We start from the raw sequence: 21,744 nt of genomic DNA, 5'->3' as shown, positions 1-21,744 counted from the left end.
ATGCTGATGATGTCGTGTTAGTAGGAAATAGTGAAAGAGACTTAGAACAAAAACTGGAACAGTGGAGGCAAGCTCTAGAGGAAAAAGGTTTAAAACTTAGTAGGACAAAAACAGAGTATTTGGAATGTTCATTTAAAGATGGAGTTACTGCAAATAAAAGAGTATCTTTGGATGGTGAACTGATTGTAAAAAGCAATACTTTTAAGTACCTGGGATCGGTATTACAGAGTAATGGAGAAATAGATGGAGATGCATGCAGTAGAATTAGGGCTGGATGGATGAAGTGGAAAGAAGCGGGTGGTGTGTTGTGTGACAGAAAAATTCCAATGAAGCTGAAGGGAAAATTCTATAAAACAGCCATAAGACCGGCTATGATGTACGGAACTGAATGTTGGGCAGTGAAAAAGAAAGAGGAACAACGAATGCATGTGGCGGAAATGAGAATGCTTAGATGGATGAGTGGAGTGACAAAGAAGGATAAAATTAGAAATGAGTATATTAGGGGAAGTCTAGGTGTGGCATCAATTGATGCCAAAATAAGAGAACATAGGTTAAGATGGTTTGGTTATGTTCAACGTCGAGACGTTAATCACCCAATACGAAGAATAGCTGAAGTGCAGATTCCTGGAAGGAGTAGGAGAGGAAGACCTGGGGGGAGACGATAAGGCAGGACATGTTGGTAAAGGGGATTGACATTGATATGAACCAAGATATAATTGTGTGGAGAAATGCAATTAGGGAAGCCGACCCCGCATAGAGATAAGGCAAAGATAATGATGATGATGATTGATAGCATCAGATCCTTGCGATTCTTTGTTTTATTTCTATTTTCTAGATTGCTATTTGTACCTCTGCATTGGTTATAGCTTCGTCTTTGTCAATATCTACGTTACTTCGGTGTTGTTGTTCGGTGTATTAGTCGGTGTAATTGTACAGATTATTGAAGTGTTATATCTAGGTTTCGGGTGTTATATTTCCTCATGTATTTTCTTCTTTCTTTCTCCTAGCATATTCCATACCTTGTTTTAACCTTCATACATATCATAAATCATTTTTACTAAGAACCTTTCTCAGCCTGTTTGCTTTATCTTCTTTAACTCATTGGTTCTAACTTCTCTGTAAATCTTTGTTTACAAAGTTTTTGGTTTTTGTTGCTCATGTATCTTATGTAGACATCTCAGTTTTCCTTAGATTTCATGTATAAACCACGATTTATTGTTTTTACTATTTTGTTACGTATACAAATAACTGTATCACTCATGCCTCATTATCCAGTACAATAAAACTTCAAATGCATAGGTTTTCAGAAAAAATGGACCATATACATATTTTAATAATTATTTAGTATAATATTGTAATCAATGATATTTTAATAATTACTGTTTTAGGTAAAATACGCAAAACTTATAAACAGCCAACAAGTAAAAACTGAACAAACAGATGTAGCTGAAAAAACCACCAAAAGCAAAGACGAAGAAAAAACTCAGGATGTAAATTCAACAGTAAAACCTACCACGGTTGAGAAACCTCGTCCGTATGTGGAAGAAAAACCTCAGGATGTAAGTTCAAAAGTAAAATCTACCACCCTACATGTGGTTCATCCTAGTGTTACTACAATTTTTAAAAAACATCCTACAATAAGAATACCTACAATATGTATTAATTCTAATATAAGCCCAACTGTGGTTATAGAATTGGACGGTGTGGAAAATTATTTGAAAAGACGAAACTTGAGTGTAAACTACTATGTTAATATTCTTACCAAAGAAAAGCAAGTTGCTAGGAAAAGTACTTCTCTAATTGTTTCACCTTCAAAAAACGTGGACTCTAGAGAAGTTTTTTCGATAAAAATCAACGAAAACGAAGAGGACCAAAAACTCGGTGTAGGAGTTTCAGGTAGAAACAGCAGTAGTCCAAAGGATATTGACGTAGTGTATACTACAAACCGCAAAAGAAGACGATCCGACAGTAGTAGTTCGTCGCATCGTAGTGCTAAGAAGCGTTTAATTGCTGAAAGTGCGAGAACTCCAATTGACTCAAGCCCTAGCCCTGTTCCGTCAGTAATGAATGATATTTCTGATTTATCTTTCGCCAGATCTGAGAAGATTCATGTTTGTAATATTTGCGATGCCGTTTATTCTAATGCTTCAAACCTAAAAAGACATAAGTTTAAACATCTGAGTTGTCAGTTTTGCAAGAAAAAATTTAAAACTTTTGCGTTAAAAGATACTCATAATAAGAACGATTGTGTCATACAGAAAATCATGAAATCTATGGTTGACTTACCCACTATCCCTCTGCAAAAAATAGAATGTAATGTAAAAATACGAAACAAGTTCCGGAAAGCTTTTGACGCTTTTCATCTTATTCCCGAAGAAGATGCTAATAGGCCAAAATCAAAAAATCGCAATGCTGCACAAACTGAATTAACTTCAGGTATTATAGAAATAATTTCTGATGAAGATAACGGAGATAGTTCAAGTAACTATTCGTTGTTTACTGAAATTGTGATAAAAGATAAGATCATCGAATGGCCTACAACAGATACAGATTCAGACATAGAACTAATTCAGAGTTTGTTAAGTCAATATAACAAATCGAATAAAAAACTTTGTGAATCAAGTCAAACTTACATCCCGACTAACTCATCCATAAAATATAATCATGCAGATAACTCGATCCAATTGAAATTCTTGAAGTTAAGTTTGCTTTCTCATCAAATACCCATTGGTGTAAGTTACGGATCATGCTTGAATATATCCTACAAGAGAAATTTTGGATCAACGGAGAGGAAACAATTGCATCATTGGGATGAGTTAGCTTGTTGTGATATTAATTTTGCCGACAGACCTCTTAAGGAAGTTGAACCTATTGCGATAGAAGTCACGACAGATATTATAACGTACAACGATACTACAGGTTCAACAGAAGATGAAATATTAGTAGAAGACATATATTCTCGATCTGTACCAGAATTTTATAAGATATCTGAAAAAACGACCGATAAAACATCAGTTGACTCAGAACATGAAACTAGAGTCACAATACCCGGCCATTTAGATGAAACTAAAAAATGCCAAGATGAAAAGCGTAACTCCAAAAACACAGATTCTGATGATGATGTCGTAGTAATTGAAGATGATGCTGAAATGACAGAAGTGTCAAATAGTGCAGAAAATAAAATTATTAATACTACGAAAACGAGCCAACAAGCAAAAACTGGACAAACAAATGTAGCTGAAAACACCCCCAAAAGCAAAGACGAAGAAATAACTCAGGATGTAAATTCAACAGTAAAGTCTACCACGGTTGAGGAGCCTCGTCCGTATGTGGAAGAAAAAACTCAGGATGTAAGTTCAAAAGTAAAAGCTACCACCGTTGAGAAACCTCCTAATTATGATAAAACATCAGTTGATTCGGAATTTGAAACAAAAGACACAACACCCGGTCATTTAGACCAAACTAAAAATTGCCAAGATGAAAAAGCCAACTCCAAAAGCACAGATTTTTATGACGATGTCGTAGTTATTGAAGATGATGTTGAAATGACAGAAGCATCAAATGGTGCAGATAGTAGCGTTATTAATACTACAAAACTAGATATTACTGGCGACATAATAAAGCGGAATAATCTAGAACAGCATTGCAAAAGTATGGAAGCGAAGTCAGGTGAAATTAAACACATTAAATTTGTCGCAAAATATAAAATTCTAAAAGAAACAGAAACTGCAGGCGTGTTTTCTGAAGAAAATGAGATTTTAATAGTTGAAGAATCATCAAAAGTTCAAACAGATAACCACAACGTAAATATGGAAAAACACGAAAATAAAGAAATAAGTAAGGAGTGTTTAGCAACAAATGATTTATCTAAAACTAATACGTTATTAGATCACAATTCAAAGGATCCAAGTGTTGAGGAAAAATGTACTGAAAATAAAAAGTCAAGTATCAATAATGATAAAATGCTAAAACGTATTAGTATGGAAGTAAATCAAGGCTGGTACGGAGTCATGAGAGAAAAATCAACTACAGATAAAACAAACATTCAGTCTAACAGTATTACAATAGAAAATGATACTGAATCTGAAAAAGGAACATCAAACAATAATCAAAATAGAATAGGAACAGATGAAGATTGTGGTCAAACTCTAGACGAAAGATTAAAACAAACTAATTTGGAAAAAGAAAACAATTTATGTGGGGTTATTAAAAAAATGACAAAGGACCAAAAATGCGGTAAAAATAAAATTGTAGGTAACTTAGATCAATCGCCAAATAAAACTCGTGTGAATATGAGGGGTACTGCTCACAAGAATTTAAAAAGGGGCCATGATAAGATACACACAAAAGCAACGAACAAACAAATAACAAAAAACTGCTTAATCGAAAAAGATGTAGGTCATAATGGTGTATTAATACATGATATTGAATTGATGGAAGATGTATCAAAGGATCTAACAAATAAAAAAAAAGCTAGTGAAAATACAAACTCAAATACCGTTGATAAGAAAACGGCCCAAACTGAGCTAGATCTGAGCTACAATTGTGAAATTCTGAGAGATAGATTTAATGAAAATATGAACAAAGAAATCGATTTAGGAGAAAAAAGCTACGAAGAAAATATTTTGAAAGATATTATTGAAATAGAAGATGATGAATCATCAGAAGAAACAGTAGATGATAAAACAGTTACAAACGGTGTAGACGCCACTTTAGAGTATTTTGAAATTTCAGATGAAGAACTATAAAACTATAAACTTATAAAAATAAAGTGAACCAAATTGACAAAAACGATTGTTGCGAAATTGCATAATAAACTTAATAATTCGGTAGACCAAAGAATCTGAAACTAAAAAAATGCTCAAACCGCAGTGATCTCACAAAATCGAATTGACAGTATTAAATCAAAATAATATAAGACTAGATACAAATGTTTTGCTCGTAAAGATCCTGTCAATCTTAACAACAACGAGAAAGAGCGAAAAAACATTCGAATAACCAAGACAAGTGATTACGTAGATCGTATTTTAAAAATGCTGCAACTTTTGTCTTAAGACTCTAGCCTCAAGACTTTTTTATTATGAACTTTTTTTATTTTGTTATGAACTTTCCTTATGCTTAGTTACCTATTATTTTGTAAAATGACTTTGTTACTTTGTAAATTTTTGGTTATAAATGATAACTTTTTCTTGTATCTTTATTTGTATTCCCTATATAAAACAAAATACTTCAATCCTTTCAACGCCTTAAATGTTACTGTTATTTATGGTTGGATAAATAACTAAAAAAAAGAAAGGGGATAGGAAAATATTTTATATGTAAACCCAATTAACACTCCACTGAGCACATTCACTCTGCTAGGCAATGGTCGGCCGTCTTAATCTCCAGACCGTTAATAAGTCAAGTCAAATTTATTCATCACATGTGACATTATACAAAGTTTTACATGTATGAGATAAGTCAAAGTTACAGACATATAATGTACATCTTAAAAGTATATAAATTAATAAATACGACAAAACACACTTAAAAGTTATTTTTAGAATATGGCTCTAGCTCACAAATGTATTGATGTACACACCTCCGAAAGTTTGGCTGATGTAAATTCATTCGTATATCTATTGGCAATTTGTTAAAGAAACTTATGGCTGCATAATGTATGCTACCTTCCAACAAAACAGAACGATGTTGTGGAAGCATAAAGTGATTGTCTCTGAATCTTGTTGAATAAACATGGTTAAATTGAAATTTATTGAATTCATAAATTTTGCAATGTAAATACATTATACACGAAAATATATACAGACCAGGAATTGTAAGAATATTATTTTGTCTAAAGATGCCTCTACAAGAATCTCTAAATTTCATTTTATATATTATCCTAATAGCTCTTTTCTGAAGTACGAATATCTGCTCTAATTCAGAGGTACAACCCCAGACTTCAATGCCATATTTGGCTATTGAGTAAAAATGGGCAAAGTATACTGTTTTTAATATTGATGTATTAAAGAGACGTGAAAGAATTCTCAATGCATAACATGCGCTACTTAATCTGGATTTCAAATTAGAAATGTGGTTTGACCATTTAAAATTACTGTCTAACAGGACCCCCAGCAACTTCGTGCAGTTTGTTTTATCTATTGCTGCTTGTATAGTGGCTTGATGGTTTAATAAATTATTTGACGTGAAAATCATATACTTTGATTTCTCTTCATTCAAAACTAGTTTGTTGGATAAGAAATAACTGTTGATGGTGGATAGTATCTGTGCAGTTTTATTTTGCACATTTTGATCGGATGTTGCTGTGACAAGAATGTTGGTATCATCCGCATAACTGATGATGTTAACTCCACTCAGTGAATTAGTTATCAAAGCTATATCATTAATATATACTATAAAAGTAGAGGACCCAATACACTACCCTAAGGGACACCATAATGGATATCCAATGTGTTTGATTCGTTTACAAGTCCATTAGATGTTATCTTTACTTTTTGTCTTCTATTTTCTAGGTAGGAAGTAAACCATTTTAGAACTACACCACGAATACCAATCCCCTCAAGTTTTATTAGCAACAAATTATGATCCAAAGTATCAAAAGCCTTGGACAAATCGAGAAATAAACCACATGCCTTCTCTCGTCTGTCCAAAGCATCCAACACCAAGCTGACGAAATTTGCTGTAAGCTGTAAGAAAAGAGCTGTAGTTGTAAACTTAGAAGATGTAAAACCCTGTTGAAAATTATGCAAGACACTATGCTTTTTTAGGAATGCGTTTATTCTAGTATAAACCAGAGTTTCAATTATCTTTGAAAACACAGATAAGAGACTTATGGGACGGTAGTTGTTAAGGTCATCTTTATCACCACTTTTGAATAAAGGGATTACAATAGATAGTTTAAACATACTAGGAAATATTCCTTGTTGAAAAGAGGCATTACAAATATCCGTCAGTGGATCTGCGAAAGCGTGAATGCATTGTTTTAATAACTTAGGGGAAATCTGACCAAAACCACAACTGTGCTTGGACTTAAAACTTCCGACTACACTAGTTATTTCCTGTGGGTTAGTTGGATATAAAAACATAGAACAACTATTACGGTTTTTTGATGTTGATGTAAACCCACCTAATTTACAGTGGCGACGCGTGACTTTTTCTGAAGTGTTACCAAAACCAGATGCAAAAAATCTTATTTAAAAAAATGAAGATGTGGCTAAATGTATATATACACTCACCGCCACAAAATTCCGTCACCCAAAATGTTTGATTAAGTTTGACAATCTATAACTTTATTATTTGTAATTCGATTTTAAAGATTCTTGCACGAGTTTGTAGGTACATGTATTGATGTCAATTGCTATTATTCCGGTAACAAAAAATTTTTGCTTAGATGACATTATAAGGGGTTGAATGTAAGCGTTGTTTTTTCTCGTAACTTTAAAATATTCTGTGGAAAAATTGGAGGGCTGATTTTGTTTCATACTCCTTTTGTATTATCCTGGAGGTATCACTAAGGTCTTGTTTTAAGTTATCTGAATATCTCTTTTCTTGTAAGAGCTGTAATTAAAAACACTGCTTTGAAGGTTTATTTAATTAAAAATATCAAACGCTCTAAAATTAACAAAACAAAACAAATTTAACAACAAAACAAAACAATTCAATAGCGGTTATGTCCACCTCTTGCAGCAACGACTGCTCGCAATCTGTTTAGCATCTAATAAAGATGTGTTTTCCTTGCCTGGGGAATAGCCCGATATTCCTCTACCAGGGCCATAACTGTACCAAATTTTCTGGAGGCCTAGGATGACGGCAAATAGCTTTTTTCATTCATCCCATAAATGCTCAATATGATTGAGATCTGGGCTGCATGCGGGTCATTCTAATCTTATCAATCCAACCTCAATTGTATGACTCAATCAGTGTTTTTATTTACAAAAAATGGTACAGCTCTTACAAGAAAAAAGATATTCGGATAATTCAAAAAACAAAATGTTATTGATGCCTCTGGGAAAATATGACAGGACTATGAAATAAAATCAGCTATTCCATTTTTCCACAAAATTTTTTAAAATTAGGAGAAAATACAACGCTTCCTTTCACCCCTGTACAATGACATGCAAGCAAAATTTTTTGTTACTGGAATAATACCAAACAATACGAATACATGTACCTACAAACTGGTGTAAGAATCTTGAAAATCGGAGCACAAATAATAAAGTTATAAATTGTCAAACTTAATCAAAAATTTTGGCTGGCGGAATTTTGTGCCGGTGAGTGTAGCTTCAATAATATCATTTTGTATATCACTTGAAACTCTCCAAAAAACATATGTTTCTAGATGTTGACAACATTTTTGATCTTTTTTGGCAATTAATGTTAACAATTCCCTGTAATTGCCTGGATTGTCAGAGTCGTCACACTCAAAATGACCACGAAACACTACATAGTTCTTGTTTGGCCCAAAAACATACAGTATCTATTATAAAATTGGAAAGAAATCCTTTGTAAAAGGTATAAAATTTTTTTTTATTAAAAATCCCTTAAAAGGGCTTCATCACAACAAAACGTTTTCGATTTTTATAAAAAATCATCATCAGTGTTCGATCTAAAAATAAGTATAACCGATTTAATGAATATAAAGTTATTATTTAAATTTTGACAAAGGTTAGAGCAAGTTGGTTATACTTACAAACTGGATGGTAGCTGAGCCACAAAAGAAAAATATCTGGGTAAAAACCCTTTACATATAATATAGATGCCTTAAAAGTGCATACTTCGATAAAAAGGCCTGTGATGGTCACATAGCAAACAGGATAATGCCCTAAGGTAAGGTATACAGGTTTCCCACCTGGGAAACCAACCAAGGCAAGCAAGTATAACCAACTTGCTCTAACCTTTGTCAAAATTTAAATAATAACTTTATATTCATTAAATCGGTTATACTTATTTTTAGATCGAACACTGATGATGATTTTTTATAAAAATCGAAAACGTTTTGTTGTGATGTAGCCCTTTTAAGGGATTTTTAATAAAAAAAAATTTTATACCTTTTACAAAGGATTTCTTTCCAATTTTGTGATTGATGGTATACAGCCAACTACAGGAAAACCTTTTCTTTTCCTTGTGGATTTTATCTATTATAAGTGTGCTAAGGATATACCTATCTATTTTTTTAACAAACTCATTATGTTTAGCAATATTTGCTGTAAAAGCTTGGTTAAGAGAACTTTTGATTTTTGTTTTGCCAAACTGAATCAAATTGGGTATACATCTTACATGTAGGTAACGAAGAAATTTCATGTCTCCTTTTTAAAAATCTAACACTATTTAAATCGTGAACCTGGTCCACCCATTTTTCTGTAGAAACCAGAAGACATGGCCAACAATACAGTATATTTTTCTTGCAACCATAATAATATAACCAAGGATTTTCACTGTACCAACTAAATTTAAAATATCGAACTACTTTTGTTGATTCCTTTTTTAAATTGTTTAAAATAGGTCTTTTATTTTTAATCTCATTTTTTCTTCAAAATTATACAAGGAGAATTACTTTTCAAGTAGTTTATCGATTAAGAAGCGACACTCATCCAGGGTTAACTGCACGCACACTTTTTATAGGTACTGTCACCAATTTTAAATGTGGTAACAGAGCTACTGATACACAGCGCGCTTATGCCGTCGCTTCTTCAAAATTTTCAGTCACTAGCCGGTCCCGAGCGCCAGCGTGGGTATATAACCATTGTAACCAGAAATGAGTCTGGTAACAGAGCATAATAAAGTGCAACTGAGTCACATAATCTCGCCAATATTTTCGTGTCTACGAGTAGTTGGCTATTTACTGAGTTAGGTACTATTACCACATAATATAATAATATATTTCTATTGGTAAATAGAATTATTCATCGTCATAAAATATTTATTTGCAAGATTTTTAACTGTTACCAATGGTAACAGTGGTTACATGGACGCTTCGCCAGTGCTAATTTAGTAAGATCCAAAGCGGCAAGTAACTTTGGAGCCATTTCAACAAAATGGTGGTTAAATTTGTCTGCTAAATTATTATTATTATCACTAGGTACTTTTGAGTTGTTTTGTTTCCCGACTGTTAAATTTACTAAATGCCAAATACATTTCATTTTATTTGATGATTCGTTTAACTGTCTCATGAAGTGACTACTTTTAGCTGCTTTTAATTTAATTGAATATTCTGTCTTTGCCAAATGAAGGACTGGCCTAAGATCACTATTTTGCTGACAGATTGTTTCTAAAAGTTTTAGCTGATCCCTTAAATTGTACAGTTCCTGCGTAAACCAATTCGAACGTGTACATTTTTTAGGTTTACATTTAAGTAGTGGAAAATGGGACCGAAAGTAATTTTGGATAGTATTTAAAAAAGCTAATGATTTATCCTCAGCAGAAATTGTATTAAATACCTCTGACCAATTTGTTGACTCAAGGGTTTGAACAAAACTATTTATGTTCCTTTCACTATATGAACGGATGAATATATAGGCATCATTGTCTGTGTTAATGCTACATTGGAACAATTGCGCACGATGATCAGAGATAAAACCTTCCACAACCATTGTTTTTTGTTGGTGATTTATGTTTGTAGCAATATAATCAATTTGAGTTTTACTAGTTGCAGTTACTCTTGTATAATCATTCAGTTACGGTTAAGCCATAAGAATCTAAAACATTTACCAAGTTCTGCTTACTTAGTGAATTTGATTTGAAATCTATATTAAAATCACCTGTTAATATTATAGTCTTACCTTCGGAGACTAGCACATCAAGTATTTGATCCAGTTTTAACATAAAAACATCAATAGAGCCACGTCCAGGCAGATAAATACACAACACAATTAAAAAGGCAATAGTCTATTTCAACAGCACTCACTTCAAAATTATATTTCTCAGATTGAGAACATTTATTAGAACGTTCCTTCCAAACCACACCCTCTTTCACATAGATTGAAGACCCTCCATGTTCCCCTTGGTCACGGCAGAAAGATGAAGCCAGAGAAAATCCATTTATATGGTGTAGTTCTAGTTGTTCTTTAAATTTCCAGTGCTCAGTTAAACAGACACATACATTATGTAGATCTTCGCACTGTAGGAAGAACTCTAGTTTTTCAATGCTTGTTGATACACATTGTATATTTTGATGAAGTAAGCCAAAACTTTTTTGATTGATAGTTGAAGCATTTTTACCAACTGTGTCAAAATTAGGAGGATTGAATACTTCTAACTTATTCAATTTAAAACCAGTCTTCTGACTAACACTTGGGATATTTAATAATGTAATATCTGGATCAAAAACTAAGCTTCTTCTGTCTGTTTTTTCTTGTGGTAAAAAAAACGGCTTACAACAGCTCCGTGAGGCCAAACTTCGGGATTCATGGTCTTGTTGAAGTTCCCTGAACATATATTTACTTTGAACGATGAGTAAATTGTTGGATGTTTCGATTGAATCATTTCACATGTTGCTTCAGGAAAATTCACTTTAATTAACTCGGTTAGAGAGTCAGTTGTAGTTTCTTTATTAATTCTTGTAACATGTAGAGTTGAAATTTTTGGAACACCCTTAACCTCATAGCTATTTCTATTGCTACCTACTATAATTTTTCTTCGTCCGTTAAACTGATGTCGCCTACGCCTAATAATTTTCCATTCTTGATCATTTTCTGCTTCATTTGTAGGTATTTCATCGTTAGTAGGTTTTTCGTCCTCTACTAAATTAATGAACTGATTCATTTTTAATCTGCTTTGTTCAAAAAGCAGTCCTTTCGAAACATCAGTTTTTGTTATTGTTTGGGAATTCCCTTGTTTATTTACGTCAGGTTTTTTCTGAGTAATTACCAGTTCACTTTTTGCTGCTCTGCCCATAAAGTTTTGTTTGTGTTTTTCTTTCTTTTTTTCGGCAATATTTAAATTGGTCTTATAATGTGTTTTGGAATTCGCAATAGTACTAGTAGATGGCGTTGTATGTATCTTTGGTGAATCTGAATTCTCTTTTAATTGTTTTAGGAGAAAAATTAGATCTTCTTGTTCTTGGCACCTTTTTTCTAGATGATATGTAAGTTTACTTACAGCGTTAAGTTCCTTTTTAATGGTAATGGTCCTGTCTGATGATGTGTCACAGTGAGAACAGGTTATGGTATCTACCAAATCATAATATTTATTGTCGCTCTTGCTGTTTATAAATTCACCAATTCTATTTATATAGGTAATCACTTGTGGATTTGCAACATTCACTGGTACTTTTAACGTCACAATTATGTCGATTAATTCATTTTTCTTTAATTTATTTAACTCAGTCGTTAACGTGGTTGTATCACGCGCCGCCATCTTTTTTAACAAGTGATTTGTTTCTCGTTTTAACACATTTCTTCTACTAACTATGGTATACCTATCTGAATTAGGAATAACAAGATTTTTATCTGCAAAATATACGGGGTGTTCCGTTTAAATTAAATTTGAAGTAATATAAGTGAAATAAAGTTACAGGTATTTTGGGTGAAACCGGAAGTTGAGTAATACCAAAAAATATTTTATCAAATGCGTTTTGTGTCATCGTGCTCGCATGGAATATCGTCTTATTCATTTCAACGATTTCGAACCTTGTAGGTAGTTATTTTTCATGTCTATATTATGAACAGTATCGAATAACATATTAGTGTAATAAACAGTTTTTTACCCAGGATCGAAGCAATTTATTAGTGGTAACAAGTAATTGAACTTCGTAAGTCCTAGGTTTTCACCCAAAGCAAGTCCCGAAAGTAGTACCTACTGAAAGTCGATATTTGAACTCTGTGTAATTTTGCGTCGATTGATATACGATTTTACTAATTTTGGATCATTTTTACTAAACTTTGGGTCATCATTGTTTAAACAGAAATGACTTCAAAACCGGAACTAAAGATTCAATCTCAAATTTTCAATACGCTTCGATTGATGGGTTACATGTACTATTTCTGCGACTATAATGGCACTTCTGGTTAGAACTTTTTAACCGAAAATGATATAAAAACCAATATTTTACATTTATTGTTCTCATCTTACTAAGGCACGTCGAATGATATATCGCTTATACTATTTCGGTGACTTTAAAACTACTTACGGTTGCAACTCTAAAACCGGAAGTCCGATGTCAAATTTCTCATCTTTAATACCATCCTTAAGTGATAAGCTTTGATTCGACACCTCATTTGTCATTCTATCTGTATTAATAATGGAGAAGTTGTATTCGCGGACAGACAGACAGTCATGAAATCGAAAGTATATTATTTGTTCTCGTCTTGCGAAGGCGCGTCGAATAATATATCACTTATACTATTCCGGTGACTTTAAAACAGTACTTCTGATCGTATTTCTAAAACCGGAAGTCCTAGGTCAAATTTTTCACAATTAGTACCATCCTTAGATTATAAGCTTTCATTCGACACCTCATTTGTCATTCTACCTCATATAATGACGGAGGAGTTGTGTTCACAGATAGACGGACGTGGATAATCCAAGTTTTCACATTTTTTCAAAATTGGGTGAAAACTATAATAATTATTATCAAGTAAACTTTAGCCCAACCAAAAGGGACTGGCTGACCTCTGAATTAAACTTTGGTTCGCACGTCAGATAGGCTATTAAAAACTTTTGAATCATACAAAACTGCGGGAATTGATGGGATATTTCCCAGGCTATTACCAAGAGAAACTAGATATAATAATTATGAGTTTCTGATCGCAATATTTAAAGCTAGCCATGGTCTGGGATACATTCCTAAAGCTTGGAGAAGAGTGAGTGTGACGTTTATTCCCAAACCAGGAAAAACAGATTACACCTTAGCAAAATCATACAAGCCTATACGTAATTCTGACTTCATTTATGTTGGAAACCATGGAAAAAATATTGAATGAACGCATCAAGGAACTTCAATGAACACCAGCGGCAATGAGCGTATCAAGCGAAGAAATCAGGTGAAATCGCCGTACTCAATCTGGTGTTGGAACTCAAAAGGAGTTTTGCACCAGAAAGAAGTAGCCCTTGTTGCATTTTTGGATATAGAAGGTGCATTTAATAATAGAGTCCTTTTCGTGAGCATTTTTCAGTGCGTCACAGTTTTTCGATTTCTTTCTAATGCATTAAATTGTATGTGACAGAGAAAAAGGCACGTCTGTGATTACAGACATTATTTATAATATTTATTCTAGTTGTCGATAGATGGCGCTATAATCGAAAAAAAAATTATTTACGAATAAGTATATAATATATCTACGAATATAATCTGTACAATTTATAAGATTATACAAATCAAAGAAAATACCATTTTATAAATGCAATAAACACAATTGATTTGTTTTTATGCCAAATTGCAAATAAAATGTGACAACTGTCAGATTTAACTAAAATGTCATGTTAGCATAAATGTCATAAATGTGTATTATCACGGACTTACCTTTTTTTCTATCTTTTGTGACGCACTGAAAAATGCTCATGAAAAGGACTTTACCTCCATCGAGTCTATATCTAGTGTACTGGTGTGGATCAAAATCAACAACACAATAGGTATGTAAGTGGATTATTCAGAGCACAATCATATATCCACAGTTACGTATGAAGGTGTCCTCAAGGGGGTGTAGTATCACCATCATTATGGAACATAGTTGTTGATGACCTAATTCATGGACTTAGTGTCCAAGGAATTTGGGTCCAGGGTTTCGCAGACGACATTGTAATAGTGGCTAAGGGAAAATTTCCCAATACTGTTGCGGATCAGATGCGATATGTCCTTTATTACATAAAGAACCTATCGCAGCGAACCCTTTCAAAACTAAATTGGTAGCCTTCACAAATAATAGGAAGCTTACGGGACTGAGTGATCCGAAATTATTTGGAGAAGTGCTGGAAAGAACCAGTGAGGTCAAGTATCTCCCTGGATTCCAAACTCAATTGGGGCATTCTTATTAACAATATAAAAAATAAAGCTAAGCGACTCTTCTGGAACTAAAGACGAGTTGTAGATAAAGCCTGGGAGTTGAAACCAAAAGTAATCAGTTGGTTATTCACATCAGTGATACGACCGACAGTTACTTTATCTATCTCCGATTTCTCATATCGGGTTCAAATCAAGTTTAACCTGAACTTTTAGTGAGCTACAGTTAAAAGTCAAAATCATCTTTCTCAATTCTCGTTCAAACGATTTTGGTGGTTTAAACTACGTTCAATTTGAACGCTGAAATTCAAGCGTTCGTGGACCCAATTCAGATGATTTCAGAGATTACGAATGCGTAATATTATTGCAATTTGACATGAAACACTGTCACAAAATATGTCAAAATCAGTTTGTTAATATATTATATACACCGGTATTTTAGGCGTTAACGCCCTTCCGGTAGGGATCTATGGGGGAGTATCACCGAGTCGCAGGCCCTTGCCGTACTGCTCCCTCATAGGCCTATCAGACGCTCGCATACTCCAGATTCATATTTAAACGCCAGATTCATATTTAGAATTTTATACTGACGCGTTAGCCTTTTTGTTTTCCGATGACCTGGCTGGGCTCGAACTCACATACCTCACGGCGGAGTGAAGTGGTGGTCAGCCGCTAGTCCCACTGAGCTGTCCGATCGACGAGTTTGTTAATATCATACGTTAAATAGATATCTAAACATTACGATAACATTATTTGGTTTTTTGTTAGATTTATTAATAATTATTATTAAAATGACTGTTTGACTACAAATACCTACTTAAATAGAACGTTATTCAGACATAACATAAAACAGTTCATACACAATGGCGATAGTTTTATCTTTTGCCACTTAGGGGGAACTTATAATGAAACACCAACCAAAAGACACAAAAAGATAAGCCCAAACTGTATAAAAGACATAAAAATAATAACTTATGTGCACTAAGTTTCCTTAATGTTCCTAACTAGCTTGTTTATTGGGTTGAATTTATCAGTCTGAGGTTTAAGTGTCATGTCAGCTAATATATTTTTATGCTTCAACCATTTTTTATTTAATTTTGGACATTCTTGGAGGTGGGGGGGAAATTTCCCTTTTTCCTTCCCCCTAGACCCGCCACTGCCCGAAACCTACTAGAATCTAGGAATTTTTGCATTGCCAACAAACATTTAAGGCGTAAAGCGTGAACTGCCAATGAGAATTGTATTTCCCAACATAACCGTTCATAAAAGTTCAAGGATGAATATAACTTCAGTCAATTGAACTATAGATGAACTTAATTATGATAAATCGACCTTTTTGGATAAAGACCTTTTGGTATAAAGACGGCTCTGCAATCTTGAGCAACCTCACCATTCTACAAAGACAAGCGCTTCTAAATATAATAGAATTCTTGAATAGTACAAGAACGGCTTCGTTTGAGGCTATCACAGGTCTCCCTCCGCAGGAATTATATGTTTCGACGGTAGCTTTTATGACCATCTTTATGATGATGCCAGAACTAATCTTCACTGAGAAGATTCGCACAATTACCTATACCATTTAGAGAACCAAAAGTCCCAAATACTAAAGGGGACTTAATATGGTTGGATCTAAAAACACGGGTGCCCATATAAAAATTTTCAGGGGGTGGGGCGGGGCTAGACGTGAAGATGTTGCACATTATATTTTGTATACTTTGGATAACCATATATAGTTTACAGCACCCGAAAAGCTAGGGAGGGGGCACGCCCCCCCCCTGCGCATGGTACTGAATCATGAGTCTTTGCTGCAAAGCGAGTCGAAATTACCCCGCGATTCAAAAACATATTCCGGTGTGCATCACTTTACGATTTGACAGACAAAAAAGAAACTGGAAATAAAAGTTGACAATATTTTAAACGCGTTTTTCTCAAAGCTGTTTTTTCAAAGCCTGTAGACATTGAAACTCAAAAACTACTTGACTAACCCACCTGAAATTTTGTATATATTTCCATAGACATTCCTTGAGGTAACACTGTCGAGATATTTTTTGTTTTATGCTTATTTTTTGTTAAATAATAATATGAATGTTGATTTTTCCGTTTTTTTTGTAAAAAAATCGTTCTTTTGACTTCTGATAGCAAAAGAGAAAATTCGATAAAACTAAAAAACTCGACAGTGTTAGCTCGAGAAACTCATAAGCTAATAAAATATTTTTGTGAATTCTTTGTTTACCATGATCCAACGATGAGTTCTGATGTCCACCGCAAATTTCATTGTTTTTTGAGGTCTCTTTAAAAATTTAATTTAAAAAATAAAATAATTCTACCACACTTTCAATAAAGAATGTGCTTGAAATATTGATTTCAACCCCTACGGCCCCTCCTTAAGGACAGCTGTGACACAATTTTGATAGGCAACCCATGCTAGAAATATTTGTCTATGTATAAAATTTAATAAAAAGCAAGCTGAAAATGCGAGAATTATCATAACGAAAACTTTGTTTATTTGCGTATTTTAATTCATAATATGAAAAATTGCTATTATGAAAAGTTGTTTAGAATTAATAATTATGTTTTAATGTTCAAAAAATATACAGGGTGTTCCATTTGAAATAAGAAAGTTTATTAGATTTAAGTTTTCCACCTCGTTATTTGGCAGTATTTATTAGATTTTAAGGAAATTAAGAAACATGTCGATTTTTGATCTAAGGAGGACGCATTTTTACGGTCTATGCATCTGTCATTTGTTAACCCCCTCCCTTCCACTTCACCCACCCCTTATTTTTAAATTGGGAATAGGGGTCGTGTGCTAGCTCATTTGAAAGGTTATTCAATTCTCTCTACAAAAGCTAGCTGGTTTTAACAGTCTGGTGTCCAAATCCGTTAGTATTTGCAAATGTACTATTTTTCCAAACCCTAACTAATTTCAACACCCTGGTGTCAACACACGCTAGCATCTGTAAATGTGCTGTCGGTTCATGAAGGGGTGCTTGGGAATGAACGAACAGATCTGTTGATAAAACAAGACTGGAGAGAAACCTTTGAGGGCTCAGATACTACAACATACGAAGTTCAGAAATGGCTGGCCTCTGGTAGTTAGGCAGAGCTATGCAGCCCAATATGGTGGGATTGGGTGGGTGTTACACTTATTAATTTTTCGCATAAATAACGCAAAAGCTGTAGATCTTTTTATTGTCTACAAATTTCCTATTCAACTTTTTTCCATTGGACTTGTACTTTTTGCCGAAAATCGTGATAAACCGTTTTACACTTAAAATCTCACGCCTTTCCACTTCTGACCTCAAACTTTAATTTTTATTATACTTTCTTCCATTTACAATATGTTCCATATTCCATCCTCTTAATTTTTTTTTTCACTTTTACCATTTTCATTTACCTACCTGATGCACAGTATACTGTGCCTGATGTAAATAGACTAAAATTGGATAGCTTAGGTTAAGGGTTAAATAAATTTTGCATCTTTTTTTGAATTGTTTATATTACAGAAATACTTACTTGTAATTAACTACGGGAGAGTCGGCTAATGGTGCGCGTCGGGTAATTGTGCGCATCATTGTTTCTAATCTCCTATTTAATAAAATTGTAAAAACTAAATTGACGCGTCATATTATTACGAACTGCCAGGTCTATCCCACACAAACTACCGTCAGGAATACTTTACCGGTTGGCAGTTATCGTTTACATGTTTTTGGGTGGTATCTTATTGTCTGTGTGTCTGATAAAAAAAGCGGTAACATTTTTTCTTGATAGAAATATTTTTAGACACTGGTATAGTTAGTTTTCCCGATTATTTTTTGTTTTTATCAAATTTTGTGTTGAAGTGGAAGTTTGTTTAATGGTACGCATTACGCACCATAGCCGACAAGGTATAATAATACAAGAAATAGTGACGCTCCAGTTCCAAGTTTGTACATCCAGGAGCAGCATTTTGGAAAATCTAAGTCCGCTTCGGAAACCACCGCCCCAAACAAAAAATAATTGCCGGAAAGAAACAAAAATCTCAGATATTAACAGAAATTCCTAACAGAAAAACTTGAGACGGAAATTTAAAAAAGAAAAGAAAGGTAATATCATTTAAACAAATAGGTCAAACCGGCAAACAGGTGTATGTTCTCAAAAAAATTGATAGTGTGTAAATTTTTTTTTTATTAATTAGCTAAATACTTTCAGCACATCACGTGCCATCATCAGAGCTTCGTCCTATAGGTATAAATCCTTCATAAAAGAGTAATTGCCAAACAACACATTAAAATGTATAGATACTGGGCTAAGCCACAGATCTCGGGTGTAAAAACCCTTTACAATTAATAAAATCACATCTAAATTCTTTTTTATTTTTGAAAAGACAATATAGGTGCGCTACACCATTGTGAGTTCAAGTGGGCCGAAGCTCTGATGATGGCACGTGATCTGCTGAATGTACTTAGCTAATTAATAAAAAAATTTTACACACTATCAATTTTTTTGAGAACATACACCGGTTTGACCTATTTAGAAGTGCGTAAAAGTCATACAGTCTTTTTCAATTTAAACAACTGTCAAAATGCACAAAGGACAAAAAAATCAACGAAATTGAAAAAAAGGTACAAAAAGGAAGATTTCTGAAGATAGCAGAAGACAGGAGAGGATAGTCCAGAAGGATATATTTGTGACTTCTGCGATGCTTACATTTTTTTTAATATATCTGTAACTTGGTTTCTTATTTTTTCCGAATATTTGCTTGTCTTTTTAATATTTATGTTCAATAAACTACATTTTGGAAAGTCATTTTTAAGTTTATTATTGCGCACAGTTATCTGACATATACGCACCATTAGCTGAACAAGTCGGGTAATTTACTGTTCAATTATTCATTGAATGGGGTCTCTACAAATATACCTAGGTCCTTGAAGTATAAATATCTTCAAAAAAGTTGGAAACTGAAATGCTTTAAGTTTTTGCAATATCCTGAATTTGCCTTAGGTGCGCACCAATAGCCGACTCTCCCTTATTACTTATATTGCATACAATATTTTCAGTGTAGATACAGTTTAATACACAGAACTCAAGAAGGACCTATATATTCTGTTTATTGAATTAATTATCTGTTCAAATTTATTCTACGTTTCTCACCTTGAGTATTAATTTTTTCTCTCTGCTTTTCTTTGGTTCTCCAAAGCACAGTAGATATAAAATTTCTACAATACTTAAAAGTGACGCCCCAATAAAGAGACCAGCCGCTCCTCCAATGGAAACTGAAATAAGATAAGCTAGATAATAAAATATATCTATAGAGGTTATTATTACTACTAACACTAATTATACTAGCACCAAATAACAGTAAAATGTGTGAATGAAAACAGAATATATGCAGATAAAATATTTATTGCATATTAAGGTAAAACCATACATATTACACTATGCAGTTTAATATAGTATTCACATGGATAAAAGCTCATATTGGTCTTGAAAATAATGAAAAAGTAGATCAGTTGGCAAAAGACAGCATTTTCAGTGGCGAGGAAACATTGAATGATATTGGACTTCAAGAATGTATAACCATAAGTAAAACCAGACTACAAGGTAACTGGAAACTTCAATGGAATCAATACTGTATAAATTGTCCGACAAGGCAAGGTATACTCTTTTACATCCCAAAATCCCGACAGATTATTTAGGATTCTTCTAGATTATGTTAAGTCTTGTAAATTGAAAGTTTAGATTATAAAATTAGTCGTGTAAATTAATATTAGCCCGTATCCCTACTTAGTCTGTGCTTAGTCACCCTGAACGACCAGAGTGCGAAAAGTTTTTTCCCTTCCCGAAAAAAATAAAAGGTAAAACCATCTGAATGCATGCCAAAATAATTCTATACCACTAAATTCGTAATGTTACTTAGGCTAAGTCCCACATAATGGTTGTGTGTATTTGTGAAATACCTAGTTATGTTTTAAAAGTAGATAGATAGTTTTTTTAGCTCACTGGGAGAGAGTGATAAATTTCATGTGAAAGTAGGATTGCACCAAGGCTCTGTGCTTAGTCCGTATTTATTCTCATTAGTTGTGGACCAGATAACAGCGAAACTACAGGGTAACATTCCATGGTGCTTAATGTATGCTGATGATGTCGTGTTAGTAGGAAATAGTGAAAGAGACTTAGAAAAAAAACTGGAACAGTGGAGACAAGCTCTGGAGGAAAAAGGTTTAAAACTTAGTAGGACAAAAACAGAGTATTTGGAATGTTCATTTAAAGATGGAGTTACTACAAATAAAATGGTATCTTTGGATGGTGAAATGATTGTGAAAAGCAATAGTTTTAAGTACCTAGGATCGGTATTACAGAGTAATGGAGAAATAAATGGAGATGCATGCAGCAGAATTATTAAGGCTGGATGGATGAAGTGGAAAGAAGCGAGTGGTGTGTTGTGTGACAGAAAAATGCCAATGAAGCTGAAGGGAAAATTCTATAAAACAGCCATAAGACCGGCTATGATGTACGGAACTGAATGTTGGGCAGTGAAAAAGAAAGAGGAACAACGAATGCATGTGACGGAAATGAGAATGCTTAGATGGATGAGTGGAGTGACAAAGAAGGATAAAATTAGAAATGACTATATTAGGGGAAGTCTAGGTGTGGCACCAATTGATGCCAAAATGAGAGAGCATAGGTTAAGATGGTTTGGTCATGTTCAACGTCGAGACGTTAATCACCCAATACGAAGAATAGCTGAAGTTCAGATTCCTGGAAGGAGTAGGAGAGGAAGACCAAAGAAGACCTGGGGGGAGACGATAAGGCAGGACATGTTGGTA

General features: G+C 33.7%; 2 protein-coding genes across 3 annotated transcripts in view; one reads left to right on the top strand and one right to left on the bottom strand.

The window, feature by feature from the left end:
- LOC126889468 (putative leucine-rich repeat-containing protein DDB_G0290503) overlaps window positions 1–5,188 on the top strand; it is a 136,345-nt gene extending 131,157 nt beyond the window's left edge. For both annotated transcript variants that reach the window (XM_050657787.1, XM_050657786.1), the window contains exon 3: window positions 1,389–5,188. In XM_050657787.1, the coding sequence (XP_050513744.1) occupies window positions 1,389–4,748 (3,360 nt within the window). In that variant the 3' untranslated portion in view covers window positions 4,749–5,188. The remainder of the gene's footprint in view (window positions 1–1,388) is intronic.
- Window positions 5,189–18,445: 13,257 nt separating this feature from the next.
- The window catches only part of LOC126890287 (sodium channel protein Nach-like), an 80,148-nt gene continuing 76,849 nt past the window's right edge, over window positions 18,446–21,744 (bottom strand). Inside the window, exon 11 of the mRNA XM_050659145.1 lies at window positions 18,446–20,190. Coding sequence (XP_050515102.1) covers window positions 20,051–20,190 — 140 coding nt within the window. The 3' untranslated portion in view covers window positions 18,446–20,050. The remainder of the gene's footprint in view (window positions 20,191–21,744) is intronic.

The sequence above is a fragment of the Diabrotica virgifera genome, chromosome 8, assembly GCF_917563875.1.
Source record: "Diabrotica virgifera virgifera chromosome 8, PGI_DIABVI_V3a".
NCBI lineage: Eukaryota > Metazoa > Arthropoda > Insecta > Coleoptera > Chrysomelidae > Diabrotica > Diabrotica virgifera.
This window is presented reverse-complemented; position numbering and strand designations above follow the sequence as displayed.